Source organism: Hermetia illucens, chromosome 4 (assembly GCF_905115235.1).
Source record: "Hermetia illucens chromosome 4, iHerIll2.2.curated.20191125, whole genome shotgun sequence".
Classification (NCBI taxonomy): Eukaryota; Metazoa; Arthropoda; class Insecta; order Diptera; family Stratiomyidae; genus Hermetia; species Hermetia illucens.
Window position 1 is genome coordinate 167,114,143 of NC_051852.1, and position 25,913 is coordinate 167,140,055.

The 25,913-nt window shown below is 43.5% G+C and overlaps 2 protein-coding genes across 3 annotated transcripts in view; one reads left to right on the plus strand and one right to left on the minus strand.

The window, feature by feature from the left end:
- On the plus strand, window positions 1-10,777 carry LOC119655465 (dynein regulatory complex subunit 6-like). 2 transcript variants are annotated; one of them, XM_038061366.1, is made up of 4 exons: window positions 1-196; window positions 569-1,816; window positions 10,102-10,255; window positions 10,316-10,777. In XM_038061366.1, the coding sequence occupies exons 1-4, from the start codon at window positions 134-136 to the stop codon at window positions 10,660-10,662; spliced, it is 1,812 nt and encodes a 603-aa protein (XP_037917294.1). In that variant the 5' UTR covers window positions 1-133; the 3' UTR covers window positions 10,663-10,777. The 2 variants fall into 2 exon arrangements, with proteins under 2 accessions (XP_037917294.1, XP_037917293.1); XM_038061365.1 differs by having other exon boundaries at window positions 10,102-10,777.
- LOC119655464 (protein flightless-1) overlaps window positions 10,730-25,913 on the minus strand; it is a 22,093-nt gene continuing 6,909 nt past the window's right edge. The window contains exons 2-6 of the mRNA XM_038061364.1: window positions 23,096-25,130; window positions 20,128-21,214; window positions 19,907-20,057; window positions 11,061-11,339; window positions 10,730-10,994 (exon numbers count right to left, since the gene is read on the minus strand). Of these exons, the coding sequence (XP_037917292.1) occupies window positions 10,860-10,994; window positions 11,061-11,339; window positions 19,907-20,057; window positions 20,128-21,214; window positions 23,096-25,130 (3,687 nt within the window). The 3' untranslated portion in view covers window positions 10,730-10,859. The remainder of the gene's footprint in view (window positions 10,995-11,060; window positions 11,340-19,906; window positions 20,058-20,127; window positions 21,215-23,095; window positions 25,131-25,913) is intronic.

Genomic DNA, 25,913 nt, shown 5'->3' on the forward strand with positions numbered 1-25,913 from the left:
TGATACGCTACTGTCAAAACATAAGATAACTACAGGTTGATTGAAGATGAGATATCTGTGACTTATCGGAGTTTTAGAGTCGGTTATCAGGTTGTTATTGGCGGACTGAAGAGCTGCTGGCTGTGCCGAGACAATGGAAGAGGAGGAAGAATTGGACTCTTTTATCGAGCCGAGCTACGGAGATCTGCCAATGGAGGTAAGTGAAGATAAGTTCGATTATTACAAGAGTGAACGTAGTGGACACAAACAGTCGAGATTTGCTTCAATTAATTTTGCAAATTAGGAATTTATGGTATTCACGCATTGACACAGAATAAATTATCAATTTAGTGAAAGTATTTGAGAGGGAGAGCTAAAATTAGAGACAATATCGCTATTCTAGGGAAATTTGATCAAAGACTATCCGCTTGCAGTAGTCCGGCGGTGTCATGCAAACTCAATTAAAAGATAACTCAAATACTTCAGCTATACCAATAGATAAGGAATGTTTGAAATATCGCTACGTTATCAGTATTCAGTGATTCAGAAAATATTGCTTATTATTGTTTTGCGTTTGCAAATATTCCAGATAATATTGCAAATCTTCGATTATTTGAACCCATCCGATAGGAAAGCTGCATCAACTACATGTCGTCGATGGTACGAAGCATTTATCGATCCAAAGTTCCAAGCCGAATCCGTCCTGACGCTCTCCAATGTTTATCTGACGGATAATTCGCAACCTCTCTCCACATTCTTAAATTGTTCGGATCGTCGTCCCTTCATCAATATCGTCTTAAAGAAAGTAGAACTGGGAACGACTAGTGCATTTTTCGAACATATCGGGCAAAACGTCGAGGAGTTGACTATAGACACAATGGACATTAGCGAACACCAAGCGACAGCAATTCTGAAAGCGATGCGCAGATTGAAATGTCTGGCCATCAAGCAATCACCTGAGATCTTTATGAGCGGACAATTTCTGAAGCCAGACAGTGACAAGAAATTGTTATCTTACACTTTCGAAAATGTACATTCGCTAGCAATTGTAGATAATCGCTATCTCACCGATGCCATATTATCTCGCATAGTTGGGCTCATCACTTTCCTGCGACGATTAGATTTGTCTGCATCTCCGATTGCATTTCACAAGGCAGTTTGCCATCGTTTCTATCCCCGCGATGACATACAACCGAGTGAGTCAATTCTGACCTTCCGAATTGTGCGGCAAGTCATTGAAAAATATCACGAAACATTAACTGAACTGGACCTGAGTCAAACATTAATAGGTTCTGAGGCACTGGAGGCTTTGGCGAAAATTGGTCCGACATGGCGACTGAGAAAATTAGAGCTGAGATCATGCTTGCAGCTAACCATGAGCAGCCTAATTGTCTTTCTATCAACACAACCGGAAATTGAGTTTTTGGATTGTTCGTCTGTTAATTTTGTAGCGGAAAACTGGGCATCTAGGATAGTAGATCAGCTGCCACATTTGCAAGTTCTGAAGCTGAGCAATTGCAAAACTTTAACTGATTCTGATGTGGAGAAAATGAAGAACTTGAAACTCCGTCATTTGGATATTTCGTACTGTAGTAGTTTGACGAGTGCTGGCATAAAGGAAGGAATAGCCAAGGAGCGCAACGAGGTCCTAAAAGAGTTGAATTTAAGCGGATTGAACATTAGTGAGTCGTGTATAATGCAGTGTATTGAGAACTTTCCGAATCTGAGTCTGCTGGATATTTCGAACTGTGTGACTGTTGTCACGGACGCTGTGGTGCAAAGTATTACGAGAAATTTGATTTGGCTGCGTGAGTTGAATTTGGAAAATTGCAGCTTGGTGAGTCCTATTTTTCGTTTTTAAAATAAATACCGTTACTTGTATGTTGATGTGGATGCTGTGACTTCTGTAGGTAGGTAGGTAGGTAGGTATCAGTGACCGCTCCGAGGAGCCCAATTAGCGCTGCCAAGAGCAGAGCCTTGCCTGGCCAATCCGTCAGCCCGCTCATTCCCCTCTATGTTCCTATGTCCGGGAACCCAGAGGAGAGTGACCTTGAGCATGCCGCCCAGATGGTTGAGCGCGTCTCTGCACTGCTCCACCAGCCGGGAAGATGTCGTCGTTGAGTACAAGGCCTTGATGGCCGCTTGGCTGTCGGTCAGAATGGCTATGTTACGCTTGGGGCTCGAATCACGCTCCAGCCATCGACAGACTTCCAATATCGTCAGTACTTCCGCCTGGAATACACTGGCGAAACCTGGGAGACCATACGACTTGGATACACCGTGTGTATTCCAGAAAACGCCCGCGCCGACTCCATAGGCCATCTTTGATAAGTCCGTAAAAAATACCGTGTCATAGTCATAGCAACACGTCGCCGGTCTTCCACTTTGCCCTGGTTGGAAGGTCCACAGCAGTGACTTCTGTATTCGAATTGATTATGGTTTTGTAACAACCTGGAACATCCAAAGTCTCCTTTACGCGCAATTCTGAGACTTCCATAATCGGAACGCTTGTATTAATTGTACACATTATATTTTTGGATCCATATTATTAGATTGCTTAGCTTTCAAGAAAAACTTGTTCTAGAAGTTTCATTCGCACTTAATTGGCCGTTTTATACCTTGCTGAATTTCCAGAAAAGTGCGTGAATATGTTAAGTCCTTGGGGTTTTAACGTAGATACCTGTCGTGAGACTTAATCCTACGGTCTTCTTAAGACACGGATTGATTTTGCGACCACAATCAGAGCCCCGCTGTGACAAGCAACAACGGTACCAGTCTATACCAAGTACATGGCTTAGCACTCATACTGGTGGATGCAAGACCTACCTAAATATCTACCGAACTATGGAGTACGGCACCCGTGTTGAAACGCAACACCACGCCGAGGCCCGAAGGTCTCTTCTCGCTTGAGCATAACCACAACCCCCATGAAACTCCCACTAGGGGGCCTACCGCAAATAACCGAGCTGTCCTCACATACAACAGGGATTCTCCCGAAGTATATGAGTCCAGGGGCTATACCGGTTCCCATGGTACCAGTATACCCCTGGTAAGGTTTCGTGACCGAAGCCACTTCAGATGAGTCCCCGTGCAGAGTCGGGTCTGATCGCCCTAATTAGGCCTTGGAGCATTCGCCTATTGCACCATGGCCGGCAAGCCAATGCGATACAGCGTTTCCCGGTGCCACCACGTGGAGGTTCTCCTCGGCAACCAGGTTTTGGTTCAGCCGACAGGGTTGCCACCCTGTCTTCCTCACCGCCACCTCTGAGCACCTGCGTGAATATGTTGCTGAAAAACTATAATAATAATAATAATAATACAGGTGCTTCGGAGCAGGACGCCAAATGATTGAGTCAGGGCTCTCGTTTGCATTTTGCGTGTGGCCACCCAAACACGTTTCCAACAAATCGGGGAGGAAAGCACCTTTCGATGTTAGAGGTGGAGGGTGCTGCAGTAGCTCTTTATTGGCTCCTACAACTTCGGTTTTTTTCCAAATACACCAGCTGTCGACTCCAGTAGGGCAATATTCATGCCGCGGATTTTCGTCGGTTCAATACCGATGGTAGTAAGTGGCCAAGATTTCTTTTTCCATTTCTTCTACACTAATAATATTGATTCTAACGTTGGCGCAACAATCTATATTGAATTAGGGCCTTGAAGTGTGTTAGAGCACTTCATTCAAGACCGTAACGGTACACTACAGTAGACTGTAGGAGGCAATGTGGTCAGCATTGCGTTCGCCCGAGATTATTACCCTGATTTGACTCAGGTATCATTCACAGCTGAGTCGACTGGTTCCGACGTCAAGTCACGATACAAATCCCACTGCCACCAGTGAGATTTGAACCGTGGCCTTCCGTATGACAACCCACTGCTCTAACCACTGAGCTATTCGGAAAACTACCTGCTACTAAATTCGAGTCATCTGTTATCAGGTGTCCTAACTACTGTTATTGCAATGATGCTGCCATCGTTGGCCATTGTCGGTCCTACAATTAAATCGATGAGTGGAAAAACCGTATAACTCCAATATCATTGTTTTAAGAAAAACACAAAAGTGTGCATTTTACAACAATCAAATGTTCAAAGAAATCAAATGGAATGATTGCCTTTACCAGAACTTGCCAAGCAAGTTTCATTAAGTGTTTCCTGAGAAGCTGTACAGCCGAAGAAACTACTTGGAGTTGTACGGGTTTTCCACTCAATATTTGGTCAACGTAAAAAAACAAACTAATTTGAATAAGAATGCCTTTATTAAGGGGAGATATACAATTAGATGAAAAAAAAGCTTATTTTTGAGAATTTTTTTCAATAGGAAATTAATATTGCACACTTATGAAACTATACAAATTTGAAGATAATACATAGTGTAGCCATAAGTTCTGTCAGTCCATGCGTATAGCCAGAAATGTTAGGCAGCCGAAACTGGGAACACTGCGGACGGAGAGTACCTAACCTTACGCCACTTCCGTCAGATTTTCAGGTTCCGAAGGTCAGTAGCGCGTGAAAAAGAATCGCGACTATTGTGTTGCAACTATGTGGTAATATGCCGAAAAAGATTCATAGTTTGTTGAAAAAGTTAGCATTAAACGAACGATTCGCTTTTAAGACATTAGCTCAGTACCTGGCTTCCAGCAGGACTCGGCCCCCGGTCACAAAGCCAATGGTTAGCAATGGTTAGCAGCGTATGCTCCTGACTTCATAACTGCGAATGAATGGTCCTCAGGCAGCCCTGATTTGGATCTTCTGGACTGCAGTCTTTGCGCTAAGTTAGAGGAGGCTGCCTGTGATCGAATTTACAACGATTTGGAGAATTTGAAGACCGGAATCGTGCGTGCAGATCGAGAAATGCCACTTCATACCGTGCGTGAAGCGATCGATACATGGCCTGACAGACTTCGGGCCTGTATAGCTGCCAGCGGCGACCATTTTGAATATTTTTTTTCCTTTGGAAGCTCTATGTTTCCCTTTTCTAATGGTGTACTTTTCGATTGGTTTGGTTTGTTATTTCGTGAGAAATACAGATTTGTTTGACTGACAGGACTGGCTATACTATGTATATTGTGAAAAAACATTTTTTGTAATATGAATGAACACAAAATGGCGGAGCTATGGCACATTGTTGCGGCAGCAGTTTTAAATCGGTGTACACTCTCTCGCTTCGTAACCTTTGATCTGGAAAAAGTAAACCATGGCATTTTATTTTAGGCACATATAGTTTCTATTTGACATTGGCGAAAATTTTAAAAATGTAACGTGCGTGCAATTTAAAAAAAACTATTTTACGTTAAATCTGCATGATTGTTTGTTAATTAAAAATTGTTTTTTGAATTTATCAAAAAACAATTAATGTCATATAGAAGCCAATGGCAGTTTTAAGTGGATTGTTTGAAAAGTTTTCGCGGTATCCTGTACACCGATTTCGAAAATGTTGTTTTGAGATAAACACGTTTAAAGTTTTGACACATGGAAACAAATGATTCAAATTACTGACAGATTAATCAGCTATACCAGGTCCATATAACAGCCCTGTGCCTCATAGAACTCATTTTCAGTCATTAAGGATTTTTTCCTAGCAATTCGAGCCTCTTTAGTTGCAGGAAGGCTGCCCTTCTTCTGCCGCTGCTTTCGCTCCTGGTCTCTTTTTTCAGCGTAGTTTTTACATGTTGACCCAATTTAGAACTGCAAATCATTCATAACTCTTAAGTTAGATGAAAAGCCTTCGTTGATCATTCCAGCAGCCAAAACGGCTGCTATCTCAACTATTTTAAGGCCGGAATACAGGTGCTTCGGAGCAAGACGCCAAATGATTGAGTTGGAGCTCTCGTTTGCATTTTGCGTGTGACCACCCAAACACGTTTCCAACAAATCACTTTTCCTCAAATCTTCTTAAATGTTAGGAAAGCACTTTTCGATGTTGGTGTGCTGTTGTGGAGGGTGCTGCAGTAGCTCTTTATTGGCTCTTACAACTTCGGCTTTTTTCCAAATACACCAGCTGTCGGCTCCAGTAAGGCAATATTCATGCCGCGGATTTTCGTCGGTTCAATACCGATGGTAGTAAGTGGCCAAGATTTCTTTTTCCATTTCTTCTACACTAATAATATTGGTTCTGATTGCTAGTGCGAAATATGTAGATAATTTAACGCATCCGTTAATTTACCCGTGCCATCAAGTTTATGTTGGTTTTTGGCATTTCGAAGCCGAGTACCCATCCTCCTTGCCACGTGGCTAATGCACTCACTTTTTACAACTCGAAATTCTTCGTCATATGGGTCAATATCTAATATGGCCTCAAAAGTTTTTGAATCACCGTCTCCGATGAAATTGCCATATTTCACACCGAACTTCTCTTCAGAGGCTGAGAACATTTCAATGATTGAAGTAACTTCCATCTTGCCTGCAGAATCCTCGTGATTTCTCATGCACTCTTCTGTCTGATTTTCAAGCCATTCATCATATTCTTGGGAAGGTGCCTTTTTTTCCAAGACGTACACGCTTGGCAGTAACTGCTTTTTACACGCAAATCAATTACTTTTCCAGAGTAATAGTCTACAAGCCTCGTTACACCATATAACAATTTGAAACCACGTTTCTTTCAAGAGCCGTCTCCGGAAACTTTCAAAATTCAATATCGGTCGTTTATGATTTTCATTTTCCTCTTTAAGGTTTTGTGTAAAGCAAAACCTTATTAAAATCGGTTCACTGTCTGTCTCTCTGCCCGTCACACGCATTTTTCTCGGAGAGTGTTGCAGTGATTGACACCAAGCATGGTGGAAAGATGGGAACTGTGAACGATCACGCATACAGTGAGTAACATACTATTACGTCGAATTTAAGGGGAGGTGTACATTTTTTTCATAAAATATGGTCATGTGGGGTATTAAATGGGAGGTCTCGGTTAGTATTTTCCGAAGCCGGTCTTAGTTTTGACATTTGATGGAAAGGTGGGGAGTACGGGGGGTCGAAAGTGGTCATTTTTTAACGGACAAAATTTCACGATTAATTTCGTCATCTTGTTAGGTTTTGGGAGTAGCTCTCTCCTTTTGGTCGACATCAGCTCCTCAGGATGGTCGTTTGATCATCGTGAACATACAATTTGCCATTACAGTTGTGACAGTGGCCAGCTAAATCTATTCAATCTATTTATTTCCGACCGGTGTCCGGATAGCTGCACTGGGTTATCATACGGAAGGCCGCGGTTCAAATCTCGCTGGTGGCAGTGGGATTTGTATCGTGACTTGACGTCGGATGCCAGTCGACTCAGCTGTGAATGAGTACCTGAGTTAAATCAGGGTAATAATCTCGGGCGAGCGCAATGCTGACCACATTGCCTCCTACAGTGTTCTGTAGTGTACCGTTACGGTCTTGAATGAAGTGCTCTAACACACTTCAAGGTCCTGATCCAATATGGATTGTTGCGCCAACGATTATTATTATTATTCGCAACCGTTTCATCATTGTTCACTTGTGGCTTTCTATCGGTCAGTGTTCGAATCTCTCCTTTCACTTCTAAGGAAATTGTTGCACTGATCCGCTGCTTCTTTTCCTCCCTAAAAAATTCATTTTTCCACCGTTCTTGTTGACCCCCGGTATGAGAGATCTGACCGTTGCTATAGCTTAGCCATTGCATTCTTTGAATTTCAACTCATCTGGATTCAGGTGTTCATTATTGCTTTTGTTGTGTCCGTGGGTTCTCGGCATCCACATCATTTCCTCCTTTTGGAACGGTGACGAGCGGATAAAGAGATTTTTGCTTGAGTGCGTACCATCTTTGTCTTGCAATTACGTCCGACGACGGATTTTATTGCTGCAATCGTGAGTGATTTTCAAGGGTTTGCTGGATCCTGCAAGTGGGGGTTTCGAGTCAAAGGCAGATCTGGTATAGAAAAGGATTCATGCAGGTTGCTTCGTCTCATCGGCTTCGTCGTTACGAACGACCTATGCTCATGAGCACAAAGAATAGCCGGAACTGGTTCGGGTTCGTCGAAGAAAATAATTGAACATTCACGGTCAATTTCACAGAATTTTTAGGCTTTTGGGATAGCTTTCCCCTCTTGATCGGATCGTTCGTTCAGGTTGATCTTTTGACCACGTTAAATCCAATCAGTCATTACATTGTTGTCCATAAATTTCATTTTGATACATTCAAGAGATTTAGTGTCGTTTTACAAACATCAATTTCAATTGATGATATCTTACTGAAGAAATGTCCTCCTTTTATTCTCCTGGGGACAGTACCCAAGACTTATAAAATATCCACCTTTCGTACCTCCTCTTCGGGATTCTTATACAGGGTGCGGCAGCATAATTTCCGTTTTTCAAAACTCAATAAAAACTATTGCATGCATCGGAAAATATTTATTTATTTTTTATAATGTAGGTACATGTCTAAAGTTTTTATTTACATTGTTTTGAAGATCAAATCTGTTAGGTGACGTCCCCCATTCTCCATACATTGCGTAAACCGATTTCTGGCGTTTGTCATGACTCTTGTTAGCATAGCAGGTGTTATGTTGACAATTTCTTCTTGGATGTTGGTCTTCAAATCTTGTAGGCTTCTTGGACGGTTCATATAAACACGGGATTTCAAAAAACCCCATAGAAAAAAATCACAAGGGGACAGATCGGGAGAGCGTGCCGGCCATTCCAAATCGCCCCTAATTGAGATAAGGCGCTCTGGAAAGTGTTCTCTCAAAACAGCCATCGATGCTCTTGAAGTGTGTGCTGTTGCACCGTCTTGTTGGAACCAAGTGTTTCCCAAATCCAAATTTTCTAGCCGTGGGAAAAAAAAATTCTGTAGCATGTTTACATACCGGTCCGAATTCACTGTCACTGTAACCTCATTTTCCTCAAAAAACCAGGGACCAATAATTCCAGCTGAGGAAATTGCACACCACACTGTGACTTTGGTTGAATGCAAAGGCTTTTGATGCAATTCTCGAGGGTTGGTGTCAGCCCAGTAGCGCATGTTTTGTTTGTTAACCGACCCACACGAATGAAAATGGGCTTCATCGCTAAAAAAACAATAGCACCCTCGGGAACGACATCAAGAAGAAGCTCACACGTGTTCATCCGAGAATTGAAGTCACGTTCTGAAAGTTCCTGCACTATCGCCATCTTATAGGAATGAAAATGAGGACCATCACGAAGAATTCTTCTCACAGAACGATCGGATAGTCCAAGGGCAGATGCGTGTTTGCGCACAGAACGCCGTGGCGATCGCAACATTGACGCTCTCACTGCTTCAATGTTCTCAGGTGATCTAACGGGCCGAGGGACTCCAGTTCTTCCTTTTGTCGCACTGGCAGTTTTTCTGAATGTAGTGACCCATGTAACAATTGATTTGCGGTCTGGGACGGGAGCCAACGGGGCTAAATTAAAGCGTTTCCAAAATGCACGCTGTGTTGCAATAACCGAACATCCGCTTGAAAAGTAAACCTCAACGGCAAAGGCACGCTCCTCACTATTCCAACGCATGATGGCGACTGAACCCTGTCGGGACAAAACTTTACAGTATCCCCTCTTGAACGAGACCACTAGCGCTCCGCTATGACATCAACTAACTGAGTGGCGCCCATTTTAAAAAAGGAAATTATGCTACCGCACTCTGTACATAGATTCCTGTGGCATTCCCATTTTCCCCAGGATTCACTGTAACACTGAACATTTTTCTATAAGGACTCATTGCTCTCATTGAGGTCAAGCTGTGACGGGGAAAATCTCTGATAATGTGAATGGCTAAGAGCGGCACGACTAGTAGCAATTTATCAGTTTTTTTTTTTTAACATGGTAGTCATGGTCAATAGTTCTTTAAGGACGCGATGCGACTTTCCCTTAACCTGGTCAAATAAATATTTGGGATTATACTGCCGTGATAATGATAGTCTTGAAGCCACCGTTTTCATCGTACGGATCACCTGTAAGTTTTGTATGTTCGAAAACAGAACACATTGGAAAACTGAGTAGATTATAAAATTGGAACTTACCTAAGATTAGCCAAATATTTGTCGATAGCTTGCCCCGAGGTATTTTTTTCAGGTCTAGAACCCATTGATAGTGTTAAAGGCTAGAATCCAGCTAAGGATGCCTCGAAGCGTTGCTTCATCTTCTTCTTTTTTTCAGATTACCGACACCGGGATAACTGGCATTCAATGCTCAACATCAAAACCAGACGTTCCTGTTTCAAATGTCTACGTGAATCCTAGTCAAACTACAAATGGGATGAAAATCAGCCTCCGTAGCAGAGCCGAAGAAGAAATCATAGCTGATGCGAATCGTAAGCGTGCACTGTTAGCAACAATAGAAAATGCAAATTTGACCATAACACAAAATTCAGGCTATTCCCTATTACGATTGAAAGGACTACGATCATTGAATTTGGGCGGATGCACCAAGATCACGGATATTTCATTGAAATATGGATTGGCATTTCGGGAGTTATCCTCACTTTCCCTGTCTAATTGTCAGCAAATATCGTTCAGCGGTATCCAAGCGCTATTGGAAAATTGTCCGTCAATCGAGAATTTGTATTTGTCCAACTGTTGTAATATAAACGATCTTACCGTTGAACTGATTGCAATGAAATTAAAACGTTTACACTTGATTGATATTCGCGGCTGTCGTCAGTTGACGGAGAATAATATAAATGACATTCACTTTCACTGTAGAACTCAGAAAGTGTAAAGTAATTAGTAAGGTATTTGTACAAATGATGCATGTACAGTATTCAAAGTAGTAGTGAAACACACGGTAAAGATGTAAATTATGTTTTATTAAGAATATAAAAATGATAAATATAAATATTTTGCAAATATAATACGTGCTGGGAGAATCTTTAAAAAATGTAAAACATAAAAGATTTCCCGCTTATAATATGTTATTTATTCTGGTGGACGTTTATGAGCACTCCAGCCATGGAAACACTTTGTAAATCGTCGCGACTCCTTATTTTTAAGTGTTAGGAAAAGCTTTCGAGGCCTTTCCGGTTGTTTAATTTTCATGTGTTGAATGTATACCTAAAAAGAACAAAAAGAAATTAACAGAGTTTCTGAAAATGCTCAAAAACTAGACTTTTCATTTACTTGTGCTGATTTATAAGCCAATTTTATTTCAACTTCGCTACATTTTGATCCTAGCCACAGGAAAACTTGCTCTCCGTTGTCTAAGATCATAATATCATCATCGGCTAAATCGTCTTGGCAAAAGTCCGTGCATTTCTCAGCAACAGTGAAATAACCTTTCTCATTGGAACATCTGAACAATCGCGTGTAGTTCATAAACTCGGCGTCCTTATCGTACGGTTTTCGACCTCCCAATGCAACCCAGAAGAAGTTTTCTGGTTCTTCGCCCTCATTTAAAATCTGAAATCAGGAAAAAGAAAGATCCTTCTGAAAATTTGAAATTGCCTATCGGTTTTTATGGGGAGATAATAATCCTTCAAATCAAAGGACCTTCAATGTTCCTTTATATTGTAAAGATGTTAGTGGAAATATGTAGACATCCACTTTATTCGGAAACGGCTACGCCAGTTGGTCGAACTTTGGTGAGGGTGTTGGCAGTGTCATCCCTCACGCATGTGGTGAATGGCCATATACTATTGTCTGAGAGGGTTTCCATACATGTAAAATGAGTCCCAAGCCTATTGAATGGAGAGGAGAGAAGAGTCGCCGGGGCCTCTTGGGGAGTAGATGGGGGTCAAATTCATTCAGTTTGATAGGATTTACTATTAAGCGGGGAAGTTGATACCTCGCTGATTCTTCTGTGAAGTGGAAGTTTAGAATTCACTCAAATTGTGCTCTGCTTGCCATAAATGGCGACTAAGTCGATAGAAATCTATGGGATAACAATCTGCATTTTTCGAATTTCCTTATGCTTCGGAATTGCCCACCATGCTCAGAACCAGACTCATCTTTCAGGTACGAGCTTTTGCTATCATCGACAGTTTATGATTGGATTATGGGGTGCGGGGACAATCCTCGACGGCAGTATCGAGGCTTCCCAGAATGCCCATTTGCTTCAACTTAAACGAAAACTTTCGCGTTACAGGTTGGACATTCTAAGATTAAGCGATATAAGATGGTGGGACTCTAGATAGCCCTCCCCAAAACTGGACGACGACCAGGAACCAATCGACGCCGCCATCTTTCGAGAGGAAGACATCGACTTCGTATTTATATAGAAGCTATGGATCGAAGGAGGCCGAACTATCAACTGGATCTACAGCAAATATGACAATTTATTCCACAACAGAGGAGACATTGATCAAGGCAGACCTAGGGCATGTATCGTCGCCAGAAAAACCTGTACGTTTGTCTCCGTCTGAAGCTGAGTTCCAGTGAGCAAATCGTGGTTAAAGAAAGTATATATATGGCGCACGACCGATCTGCTCCATCACCGCAGCAAAGAAGGCCAATCTCTTGATTGACTGCACATCAATGAAAGGCATACGCTTTGGGGTAGCTTAGAATCCATTTCCGTCTCCCTAGCTAGGAGAACTGTAACGTTTGCCAGGGGGTCCTTAATATCACCCTACTAACCGACAATGGGACTCTCAGAGTTGAGAACTGGAAAATGTCTGACCAAAGTCTGCTCGTGCCTGGCTTATAAGCTCCCGTGTTCAAGTTTTGTTGAAAGATGGCCAATTTTTTCTATTAAGTTACTTTTTCTTATCATTTGGAATCAGCAACAAGTCATGTGGCGTAGACTGCACAGATTGGTTGCATTACCAAAAGCCAGGTCAGTTTGTTGGTTCACCCAATTTCCTCTGTAGTGCAGGTTCGGGGAACAGAGAAATGCGACTTTGAGCGAATCAACTCGACTCTTTAACACAGTTCGCTCTTGCATTGACTCACCCCACCCGGTTCGGCGAAGATCTCCGGCCTCGACAAGGAGACCCATATGGGCCTGTCCCGAACGTCGAGCTTGAAGGAATGCTCCCGTCGCTCCAGGACCCCAAAGAGGTCCTCATATAGTCGATTTGAAACCCAGGAGCTTGCCTAAATTCAAGAAATGAGTAAACTCAAACTGCATTCCCTGGGCCGTAACCAGAGATCCTTCTCAGATTACAGTTGGATACTTTTCATTCAAAATCTCGCTGTAGAAGTCTGCACCCCTTTCAAAGACCCTTGAGTTTGATCAAGCTATCAAGAAAAATCCTTCGACACCCTAAGTGGCAACATTAGCATGACAGACAATAATAATAATCGTTGGCACAACAATCCATGTTGGATCAGGGCCTTGAAGTGTGTTAGAGCACTTCATTCAAGACCGTAAGGGTACACTAGGAGGCAATGTGGTCAGCATTACGCTCGCCCGAGATTATTACCCTGATTTGACTCAGGTACTCATTCACAGCTGAGTCGACTGGTATCCGACGTCAAATCACGATACAAATCCCACTGCCACCAGTGAGATTTGAACCGCGACTTTCCGTACGACAGCCTTGCGCTCTAACCACTCAGCTATCCGGACTACAGACTACGACAGACAAACTGGAGTTAATGGTCGGGACTCTGGAAAAGGAATTCCAAATTCAAAGTGTTGTGCCCTGCAAAATACAGCAAGAACACATTGCCACCGTGGTGGAATGAAGATCCGTTCAACCTCAGGACCAGAGAAGCATTGGCAGCCATACAGGGACTGTCTGAAGAGGTAAAAGTCGGCCATGCCAAAAAGCGATTAGACTATTGTTAGAATATTAAACGCATCAACGAGTTTGCGAGACTCAGTAAGATTCCGGACCCCATCCTAAATTAAAAGGTCGGAAGAATACTGGATGGAATCTCCTGGTGGGACCCTGGAGCTGCTAGTCCATACGAACTTCCCCGCTAGTGAGGAGCAGAGTGAATCTAGGTCTTGCTTTCCAAGCAACTCCAGTGGTGTGAGATTATCAAATCGGTAATTACCCAGGATAAAATTAGCTGAGCTATAAACAGCTTCTCTGCATGTGACCGGGTGCCATAATGCTAAACATGCTAGAGAAGTAGAAAACAAAGGGTTATACTGTGGGTACTGAGACAGGGTCCCAGCCGCGGTCAATTAAACGGCAATCGCCAAGGAGCAGGAAAACGACGCAGAGTCTGAGGACAAATTCCAAACACAAGTTCAAACAGTTTTCTATCTTCGGCTCAAGCTCCTACTTACTCTGCGCGGCGGTCTGAAGAAATATCTCTGATTGACATTACGGCACATTCACCTGCCGAGGCCCTATGTCGAGAATGGATCCCGCGCTTTGGTGTACCAGCCGTGATCATCACGGCCCAGGAGATGCAGTATGAGTTTACTCATTTCTTGGATTTAGGCAAGCTCCTGGGTTTCAAACGTCACAGGACCAGCACCCACCGTATGAGGGCCTCTTTGGAGTCCTGGAGCGACGGGAGCATCCCTTCAAGCTCGACCTTCGGGGCGGGCCCATATGGGTCTCCTTCTCGAGGCTGGAAATCTTCGCCAAACCGGGGGACACTCCAAAAAAAGTGTCTGCGGAGAGTCAAGTTCGCCCAGTAACCTCACTGGCGGGATCACGTTCCGTGTGTTTGATTGTGATGTTGACCACTAAAATTAAATCAGAATCTCTCTTTATTTTCGATATCAATTTGGTCACGTCTGCCATGTGGACATTTAGCAGCAAAAACGCTAAAGTTGCCTTTCATTAATATGTGGCCTGCCAGTTGGGGTGTCGGAATTTTTATTAATTCCGAGTTAGAGTGAATACCTACAAAGTGATGTTTTCATAGCAAAAGTCGGTAGGCGCGACCATGCATCCGCGAATCAACCTCACCTTTTTCGTGTTGAAGACCCTAGAGCACGTTCTGGACATGCACTTAAGGACAATCATGGAAAGGATACCAAACTCAAAGGCACAGAAACCGTTCTTCATGAGGCAACTAGCTCGGTGGAACGATCGCTATACTAGAAGCAGTGAACCCTAACAGGCTTTCTAGATATAGAAGGAGCATTTAACAACGATAGTACGCCTGCATCTCTGTTAGTATTGAGAAAAAAAGAAGAAAAAAGGAGCTTAATTCGTGATTACTAATTCAGAGGAGAATTAAGACTTGCAAAAGGTATATGTGATGAGGGGCCTGGTTGCTGGCCGGAAAATTGGGGAATCTTTTGAAAGCCATCAGTGAAGCTCTATCAGGATCGGATTACAGGGGTATTTTACACAATTGATAGCATCTATGTCAAACACCAGGATAATCCAGTTTAATCTGGAAAGTAGCCGCTTGATTTGAATTCTACGCATATCGGGCAGGAGCGGGATGAAGATAATGACGAATGCCGAGGACTTAGTGATATTGGTGTCAGGGACGTTTCTCTCTAACAACAAAGGGTGGTTCTTTTTCTAATAAGATAGGTTATGATCCTGTATACTAAATTGAACCAGAAAGTGAACATAACATTGAGGGTTAAAAGCAGCTGTAGCCTTCTAGATTTGCAAGGGGCCCTTTGTAAGGAAATGGGATCTTTAGCCGAGGGTGGTTCGCTGGATGTGCACAGCCGTGGTTCGTCCATTCTAACGTACGGCAAAGAACCGCGTGTGGTCCTGCCTATCTGATGCCCTAAATGTATTCTTGCACTTCCTCCTCCTGGACTTCCACATAAAATGCGCTGTAGCAGGCAGTGCTATCAGTGAACTCGGATGTTGGTCAGCGAAATCCTACGACCACAATAGTAACATCCTAGACGAAGTACTTCGGAAACTCTGGGCATACTCAATGGACTACACCACACGCTAGCCGAGCTTCATGAGGAATTTTGCTGTGAGCTTTCCATTCAGGGCACAACGGATCTGAGCTGGCCCGTAAAGTCGATGTGGGGGTTTTTTCGGGTGCACATTGCGTAGCCGAATTCTAGCATTCGCCAGTGTATTTTTTAGTGGCGATACTGGAACCCTGCTGATGGCCGTAGGCATGATCCCAGCCCCAAACGTAACATAGCCTATCTGGCCGACAACTAAGTGGTCATTAAGGCTTTGTACTCAGTGGTGACATCCTCCAAGCTGTTGGGGAAATGCAGGGCTGCGCTCAACAGTCCGGCCAGCATGCACAAAGACGCCCCTTTTGTGTTCTCGGTCATAGAAACTTACGTTAAAATGGAATAAGCGGATTGCACTGACTCTGCTCTGCTCTTGGCAATCTCTCGGACACACACTCTGTGACCCGCTGGCGACTGTCAGGAGCGGAATCTGTTCGCACCACTTAGCAGCCGTTGACTTCAGATGACGAAGGTTCAACACCTACAACAAGTCAAGGAGCATTTGGGCTGCCTATAACAAAACCCGATCACAACAGCTTTTGGTGCAAATGTTACAAGATTACTACGGTCGGCACGGGACATTGGCCTATAGAGGACCATGTCAGCAAAATCAGCATACTCTAAAATTCGCATTGCCGAAGCTGCGGAGAAGGGGAAGAAACCCCCAAATACTTCCTTAGTGGTTGAATGCTACGGGCCGGCTGGACTCTGTTCCCCTCGCTTTTAGCACAGCAATCATGGTCTTTGGAATGTGCGGCATCAAAACTGCGCACCACAGCGCTAATGGGATTCCTCGGAGCGGTCACTGACACTTACCCTCCTACTTGGGGAGCGCTCCTATCTCTCTTGCTCTACTCTACCGAGCTTGCCAGATGTAAACGTCAATCCACCTGAAGAGGTGGGAGGAACACTTTACCACGACTCTGAAGCGTATAACATCCGGTGAAGCTCCATCTCGTGGTGTTATTGGTATTTATCATCAATGCCAGTGAGATTTAGAAGGGTTTTTGGAAAATATCTGACTGAAAGCGGTAGAATGACATCTCATCTCCATAACTAATTTGATGCAGTTTTCCACGAAGCCAAAGTTACCTGAATTTCACCTCACGCGGCTGAACACAAAAACACTGTTACTTTTTTCCAATGAAAAGCATCTTATGTGAACGTTCACATCAACTAAATTAGAGAACTGCCAATTGAAAAGCTAACACAGGTAGGTTTCTACGCTTCCAAAAATATTTTCGTGAAAAAATTCGGTTCCGTCCAAAAATGATCCTATGGATGTACGTAGCCGTAGTTAGTCCCATCCTTAATTGTCTTTCAATTAAGCGAAAAATAGCCAACTGACGATCAAACCGCCATTAAGGCGATATAGTCGGCAGAAATATCTTCCAAGCTGACGAGTCAATCATCATCATCATCATCAACGGCACAACAACCGGTATCCGGTCTAGGCCTGCCTTAATAAGGAACTCCAGACATCCCGGTTTTGCGCCGAGGTCCACCAATTCGATATCCCTAAAAGCTGTCTGGCGTCCTGACCCACGCCATCGCTCCATCTTAGGCAGGGTCTGCCTCGTCTTCTTTTTCTACCATAGATATTGCCTTTATAGACTTTCCGGGTGGGATCATCCTCATCCATACGGATTAAGTGAACCGCCCACCGTAACCTATTGAACCGGATTTTATCCACAACCGGACGGTCATGGTATCGCTCATAGATTTCGTCATTGTGTAGGCTACGGAATCGTCCATCCTCATGTAGGGGGCCAAAAATTCTTCGGAGGATTATTCTCTCGAACGCGGCCAAGAGTTCGCAATTTTTCTTGCTAAGAACCTAAGTTTCCGAGGAATATATGAGGACTGGCAAGATTATGGTCTTGTACAGTAAGAGCTTGGACCCTATGGTGAGACGTTTCGAGCGGAACAGTCTTTGTAAGCTGAAATAGGCTCTGTTGGCTGACAACAACCGTGCGCGGATTTCATCATCGTAGTTGTTATCGGTTGTGATTTTCGACCCTAGATAGGAGAAATTGTCAACGGTCTCAAAGTTGTATTCTCCTATCCTTATTCTTGTTCGTGTTTGACCAGTGCGGTTTGATGTTGTTGGTTGATTCGTCTTCGGTGCTGACGTTGCCACCATATATTTTGTCTTGCCTTCATTGATGTGCAGCCCAAGATCTCGCGCCGCCTGCTCGATCTGGATGAAGGCAGTTTGTACATCTCGGGTGGTTCTTCCCATGATGTCGATATCGTCAGCATAGGCCAGTAGTTGGGTGGACTTGAAGAGGATCGTACCTCTTGCATTTACCTCGGCATCACGGATCACTTTCTCGAGGGCCAGGTTAAAGAGGGCGCATGATAGCGCATCCCCTTGTCGTAGACCGTTGTTGATGTCGAATGGTCTTGAGAGTGATCCTGCTGCTTTTATCTGGCCTCGCACATTGGTCAGGGTCAGCCTAGTCAGTCCTATTAATTTCGTCGGGATACCGAATTCTCCCATGGCCGTGTACAGTTTTACCCTGGCTATGCTATCATAGGCGGCTTCAAAGTCGATGAACAAATGGTGTAACTGTTGTCCATATTCCAACAGTTTTTCCATCACTTGCCGCAGAGAGAAAATCTGATCTGTTGCTGATTTGCCTGGAGTGAAGCCTCTTTGGTATGGGCCAATGATGTTCTGGGCGTATGGGGCTATCCGGCCTAGCAAGATAGTGGAGAATATCTTACAGATGGTACTCAGCAACGTGATACCTCTATAATTGCTGCACTGTGTGATATCTCCCTTTTTATGTATGAGACAGATAATGCCTCGTTGCCAATCGTCAGGCATTGATTCGCTGTCCCATACCTTGAGCACAAGTTGATGAACCACTTGGTGTAACTGGTCGCCTCCATATTTAACCAATTCGGCTGTAATTCCATCGGCTCCTGACGACTTATGATTTTTTAGCCGATGAATTGCACGGACTGTTTCTCCTAAACTTGATGGTGGCAGTATTTGTCCGTCGTCTTCAGTTGGCGGGACCTCCAACTCGCCGATGTTCTGGTTGTTCAGTAGCTCATCAAAGTACTCAACCCATCGCTCCAATATGCCCATTCTGTCGGAAATCAGATTTCCCTCTTTGTCTCGGCAGGATGAGCATCGAGGTGTATAAGGCTTCATCCTGCTGACTTGTTGGTAAAACTTGCGCGCCTGGTGCGGTTGCTCCCTGTACTTTTCTAGTTCACAGACTTTTTGGTTCTCCCAGGCTTCCTTTTCCCGTCTGTGAAGTCGCTTCTCCGCTCGACGGAGTTCGTGATAAGTCTCTGCGCGTGCCCTCGTTCTTTGAGAATGCAACATTACTCGGTATGCGGCATTCTTCCGTTCCGTTGTTAGCTTACATTCATCGTCAAACCAGCCGTTCCGACTACTTTTGCGGCTGGGGCCAAGTATGTTTGTGGCCGTATCCATGATAACGTTCTTCGAGTCAATGCAAGAGCGAACTGTGTTAAAAACTCAAGCTGATTCGCTCAATTTCGCATTTCTGTGTTCCCCGACCCCGCACTATAGAGAAATAGGCGAACCAACGAACTAACCAGGCTTTTGGTAATGCAACCAATCGGCCCACTCTACGTCACATGACTTGTTGCTGATTCCAGATGATAAAAAAAAGTAACTTAATCGGAAAAATTGGTCATCTTTCAACAAAACTTGAACACGGGAGCTTATAAGCCAGGCACGAGCAAACTTTGGCCGTCTGTGAGGGGTACTGGTTAACGGCGAACCACGCCATCAGCTTTGGTATACCTTCTAATATGCCCTGCCGAAGTTGATCTCATTCATTTTCTCTGCGTTTACTCAGCTCAGGCTAAAGGCAGGCAATCACACTAGGTAAGGTATTCTTTGATGACGTTAAGGAGATTTCCAACGGCAGGGTAGCGACATTGATAGCTCTTGTGATCTTCACGGGACGGATTTGAGAATTAAAACACACTGGATTCTATCCCTTTGTGTTGTGGTATCAAAACGCACCAAAGCGCTAGTTGTGCTCTCCTCGTTTATACCTACCCATTTCAAACCAACGATAGCTCAGGGGCGTAGATCAAACCATTAATTATAAAATTATAGTTGAATACCTCTCAATGAAGCATTAAATTTAAAAATATTAGAGAATTTCGTCGAACTTACCTGAAGACTAACCCAGGGATTATTAAACATCTCCTCGGCTATTTCTTGAATTAATTTTGCCTCTTCTGGTATCGCCTTGGATCCAATCCAAACGTAAACAATTCCAGAGTCCGCATTATCTTCCGACTCAAATGGAACGAACAGTATATAACTGCAAAACGTGTTCAAATTCGATTATCACCTCTTTTGTAACAAAAGTGGAACTAGTGTGAAAAACATACCAAAAAGCTGAATTCAGTGCCACCGCATCCGGTTTAATTTGAATTATTCGTGTACACAAAGCGCCACCATTCGATCGAAGGTGATAGAATTCAACAGCAGCTTTTCCGTCGCTCATCTTTGCCTTCTCCTTTCGCCTGCCACTACGTATGATAAATTTACGTTTAAAGTGCGCCATGAATTTCAGATTTTCCTGTTGCTGATGTATTCGAACCACTTCCAGCTCTTCGCCAAACATTGCCTTGAATTTCTTTTGTAAAGTGAACGTAAACGTTAACCAACCCATATTCCCGGCATCGCGTCCTTGCCAGAAATATACAACACATTGAATCTCGTCCTCTGGCGGTGGACGGGATGCATTCTCAGCACCCTCTTCTTCATCGTCAAATGGAATGCAATAACGACAAAGGAAAACGTAACACTCGCCAGAATAGAAATGACCCAATTCATCCTCTGGTAACCTGACAAACTTCTTGCCCTCAAGCACAAATGATTCCATTGCTTCCAGATCATAATTCCATTCCTCTTCCAATTGATCAGCCTCAGCAATAGTCATAGGTTGTTGACGCGGCATAAATAATGCTGCCAAATCGGCTCGAGTTTCTTGCGCTTTAGCCCATTTTGTCAAGTCGGCCCCTGTCTTTTTCACCGAGGCTGCGGTCCTAGTGAAATCAACCGCCATTACTTCATCCCATCCGATGAATTTGCTCTTGAAGATTTGTGATTCGGTTCCCTCCTGGACTCGCGTCACTAGGGAATACTCGGGCCGTTTGATCATATTGAATAATTCACGAGACAGCTTAACAGCAGCGGCCCGCACTAACCGGGTGGATTTCTTTCCAAACCAAACGAACAAATCCGTGAAGCAGTCCAGGATGTAAACATTCTTGCTGTTTAGCAGGGCCTGAACAAGCTTTTGTTCGGGTATTTCAACTTGGGGCAACTCCAAGTAACCCATGCCTAATTGCACTTGATATAATCGTGGTACGACTGGACAGAAATTCTCCTCAACATGTTGAAGGATTTTTTGTTTTGGTGCTGTTTCGGGATCAGCACCCAATGTCTCCCAAAACTCCTTACTTTCTTCACCTGAAAAACAAAAATAGGAAGAACTGCAAAATTTTGAAATTGAAATTTTTAATTTAACGAAAAATACAAAATACGAGTCGACCCTCAAATTGATGGAATATAAATTATACATATTATAGCCATAAAGTCTGTCAGTATTTCTCACGAAGTAATAAACCAAATCAATCGAAAAATACACCATCAGAAAAGGGAAACATAGAGCTTTCAAACGAAAAAAAATATTCAAAATGGTCGTCACTAGCAAGTATACAGGCCCGAAGTCTGTGAGGCCATGCATCGATCGCTTCACGGACGGTATGAAGCGGCATTTCTCGAGCTGGACGCACGAAGCTGGCCTTCAAACTCTCCAAATCGGGGTAAATTCGTCAGTCTCCTCTAATTTACCTCAAAGGCTGGAGTCCGGAGGATTCAAATCTGGGCTGAATGAGGCCCATTCATCCGCGGTTATGAAGTCAGGAACATGCGCCGCTAACCACTACTGAATTATCTTTCGTTTTGTAAGCGGGGGCCCGGGTCCTGGTGGAAGCTCCACGGCTTTCCAGCAAATAGAGATTCACTCAATGGCTCGACTACATCCTCTAACATCTTTTCGTACACGCTCGCATACTCGAGGAGGGCGATCAGACCCGAGTCTGCAAGGAACTCATCTGAAGTGGCTCTGCCACGAAGCCTCACCGGAGGTTATCTGGTATCATGGGAACCGAGATGGCCCTCTGAGAGCATATGCTCCAGGAGAAATTCTGGAGGATGTGCCCTCGGCCCAGTTATTTGCGGTTGGCCCCCTAGTGGGAGTTTCATGGTGGTTGTGGTTATGCCTACATCGCGGGCAGAGCTCCTCGGAACTCAAGCGTGGAGTTGCGCTGTACAACTCAGGTTCCGTACCCCTTAGTTGCGGCAGAGGTGTTAGATAGGCCTCGCATCCACTGGTATGAATGCTGAGCCTGCACTCAGTATAAACCAGGACCGCTGTGCTTGCACGGCGGGGCTCTGATTGTAGTCCCAAAATCAATCCGTATCCGAAGAGGACCATGGGATTAAGCCTTCACGGCAGGTACTCACATTAAACCCCCAGGACTTTCGTACACGCTCGCATTGGTTTTGACGTCGGCTTCGCAAAAATGAATATCAGTTACTCCGTGATATGAGACGCCCCATTATACCATAATAGAATTCGGATGGTGACGACGTTGGACTCGCGGAGCATTTTCTTTGGCTTCATAACAAATGTGAGCATATACTCGACCATTTTTCCTCGATGGTAAAAACTTTTCATCAGAAAATAGAATTTTGCGATATTTTTTACCGGGAAATCGTTGCAGAAGAGCAGCACACCAAGTTCGCCGTATTTCCTTCAGTTTTGACGTTAACATACGGCTAACGCACCGAGATCGAGATCTTGTCTTTAAATACGACTCATACTTCGAGTTGAAACGCCCATTTCTGCTTGCGGAGAGGATTGCGACGAACACGCTCACGAACAACATGCACAACGTTCGGCCGACGTACCAAGCGCGGGCGCCTCTTTCGCCACCTGTCAACCACATCAGCTGTTTCGCGGTATTGAGCTAATGTCCTAAAAATGAATCGTTCGTTTACCGGCAGCTTTTCTAACAAACTATGAACCTTTTTCGGCGTATTCCCACATTGGTGCAACGCAATAATCGCGATTTTTTTTTTCGTAGTTACAGAACTTCATCGTGTTGTCGTTCACGCGCTACTGACTTTCCGAACCTGAAAGTCTGATGGAAATGGGGTATGGTTAGGTACTCTCCGTGCGCAGTATTACCAGTTTCGACGGCCTAACATTTCTCGCTATACGCATCGACTGACAGAACTTATGGCTATACTATGTATATCTCAAATATAATAACGGGACTTTACCTTGCATTTCAGTGAATATCTCAGCCTTATTTTTTCGTTCATTCTTATTGATCTTCTCAGCTAACAACCTTGCTTTTGATTTTAGCGTATTTTTCGAGCTTCTTCCATCCCAGATGAATATTTTCAAACCGATGTCCAGAACGAAAACATAACGTGGATCCAACGATGCGAATTCATTTGCGACCGGCTCCATATGAATTGACGATCCAGCTGCATGTACTCGATACAACCGGGTGGTGTAGACCATATCATCGATAGTGTAAAATCCAGTTGCTGTGCGTCCACCTTCAATGTATGTAAGTTCTGTATCAAACAGAGCTAAAAACTCTTCTGACTCGTCTGCCTGTTCTTCACGAATGGTCCGACATCGCGCTCCAAGGTAATTACGCAGGTTCACAGCATGAATAGCAGCACAGGCTCTTTTGTCTAATGTTGCGTGATTACCAATCCAGAAATATATTTCCCAGCTTAATTGCCCCAAGTCATCGAAGCTGGTTTTCAAAATAATATAGCAGTCGCCCTCGTAAAACTTTCCGTGAGCTACCTCATCGATTTTATTTGGAAGGAAGTTTTCAATTTCCCAAATGGTTAACCCAGGGATCTGACCATCGTCTTTTTCAAAGAATTTCGAATAATCAAGAGGAGGTTTCTCCAGTGACTCATCCCAACGTTTTGGTTTCAAACTTTCAGGTTTGTTTTCATTTTCATCTCTTGCATCCGTCGCACTCTTATCTTGCGCGATGTCTTTCATGCCCTTTAAAATTTTAGCTGAATCTTGATCGGATTCCGTTCGAGGACCACGTCGTAAACGAATTTTTCTTGCAATGGGATCTTTGCTAGTGTTTGCGGTAGGGACCGTAGGAGGTATATTGGCTCCAGCCAATCGTAATTGGGTTTGTAAAGAGAAGTCAATGTTATAGAACTCAATACCAGCGCCCTTTTGTGCTTCACTCGGTTTCGGCGGCATCACCAACTCTGGATTGTTACGCAAATCCAATTGATCGAGGTCCGAAAGAAAATGTATGGCTTCCGGAAGAGTTATCAACTTATTTGAACTTAGATTCAACTTCTTCAAAGCTCCGCAGCGACAAAGCCCTTCTGGTATCATTTCAAGATGATTATTCGATGCTGAGAACACTTCTAAGCTGGAAAGTTTTCCGATTCCCGAAGGTATTCCATCAAAATCGAGCTCATTGTCGTTAAGGTACAAACGCCTCAAACTTGCCATCTTACATACCGATGCTGGTAAACTTTTAAGTTTGTTTCTCGATAGATTCAGTATCTCCATTTTCTGCCAAAATTCTATTCCTGAGGACAACTCGACTATTTCATTATCACTTAAATTCAATCGCTTTAAGTTTGGCATATTATACAAACAGTCTGGGATTTTTGGCAGCGAATTTTGCGACAGATCTAATTCTACCAAGTTCGATAGACTGTCTAACGAGGTCGGGAAGTTCTGTAATGTTCGCTGTGTGTTCCTCATATTTAAAACTTCCAAACTTTGCAAGGACGGCAGTTGCCTCAGTTGAAACAATTCCAATGGATTGTCGGCTAAAATAAGCGTTTGTAGGTTCGCCAGGCGTCTAGTTTGCGGGGGCAAAGTCTCTAACTTATTGTGCGATAAATCTAAAAACAGTAAGTCCGTAAGGTGGATGAAGAGTTGCGTAGGAATCGATTCGATTTGATTATGACTTAGATTTAGGACAAGTAAGTTTTTCGCTCGCTCTAAACCTTCCGGCACTTCTTTAAGTCGATTGTGTGACAGATCTAGAGTAGTGAGTTCGTCGAGTCGAAACAGTTCTGGTGGAATGCCAGAATTCTTGATTTGATTGTAACTCAAATTCAGGCTTCGCAAACATGCTAATTCAGTCAATTCGCCAAACAATTTTTCCAGATCGTTATGTTTCATGGATAAGTGTTCGAGTTTGTGCAAGTTCCCCATTTCTTCGGGTACTTCGTTTAGAGATGTACGATCCAATTTTAGCCATTGCAATCGTGACATCAACCGCAAGGAGGGCGGAAAACGTTCATCCTATAATGAAATTTAAAATGTTTATTATTGAGTATTCATTATAAATATTGGTCAACGAGGAATATATGTAAAAAAGATTGAAAAATTGGCCGAACCTAGTTCTGCTACAAATTCCCTTCTAATATTTTGATTCAAAGAAACACTAGCTCTTACACTAGCCACTCCGTATCGTTTTTCTGTGTGTTTCTGAACCAATTACTATGAAATGGGACTCAGTTTAGGATAGTTTCAAAATCAGAAATCATAAAACTACGTTCTTTCATCGCACATATTGCTACCAACAAATCATAAAGGGCACGATGTTTATTTACTTATGAGGTAGAATGTGGAACGTTACTATTGTGACGATGCTAATTACTTCCAGACACTTGCTTGTCATTAGAGCTTTCATTCAACTTCTACTACCAACCTAACTTGGCTGGTGACCCCGAATTTAAACAAGTCGGGAAACCGGAAGCTGGACGCTTCAGGTACGAAAGGTTTTGTGTATTTCTTAGTACGTAGCACGTAATATATCCATATATTATGTGAGAGTATCCACTTTCGGGTGATATTGACATTCTTAGTCTTCAATTTTCAAAGAAGCAACAACTTCAACGTATTATAAATTTGTTAGTAATAGTGCGATTTCCATCAAACTAGTTGTAGAGCATGCTCTACATTATAGCCTACATCACTGCAGAATTTCGTGTCGCTAGGATGAATTCAAGGGGGGTCTCCAGCCAATTACAAAAAATTATAGTAATATACTGTTATTAACTTTATTTGAACAGATATCGGTAT

What these genes read in the sequence shown, in the direction of transcription:
- LOC119655465 (XM_038061365.1), top strand. Translation starts at nt 134, where the DNA reads ATGGAAGAGGAGGAAGAATTGGACTCTTTTATCGAGCCGAGCTACGGA. An exon ending in ACGGAGATCTGCCAATGGAG is followed by an intron (nt 197 to 568) that starts GTAAGTGAAGAT and finishes CAAATATTCCAG; the next exon opens with ATAATATTGCAAATCTTCGA. An exon ending in ATTTGGAAAATTGCAGCTTG is followed by an intron (nt 1,817 to 10,101) that starts GTGAGTCCTATT and finishes TCTTTTTTTCAG; the next exon opens with ATTACCGACACCGGGATAAC.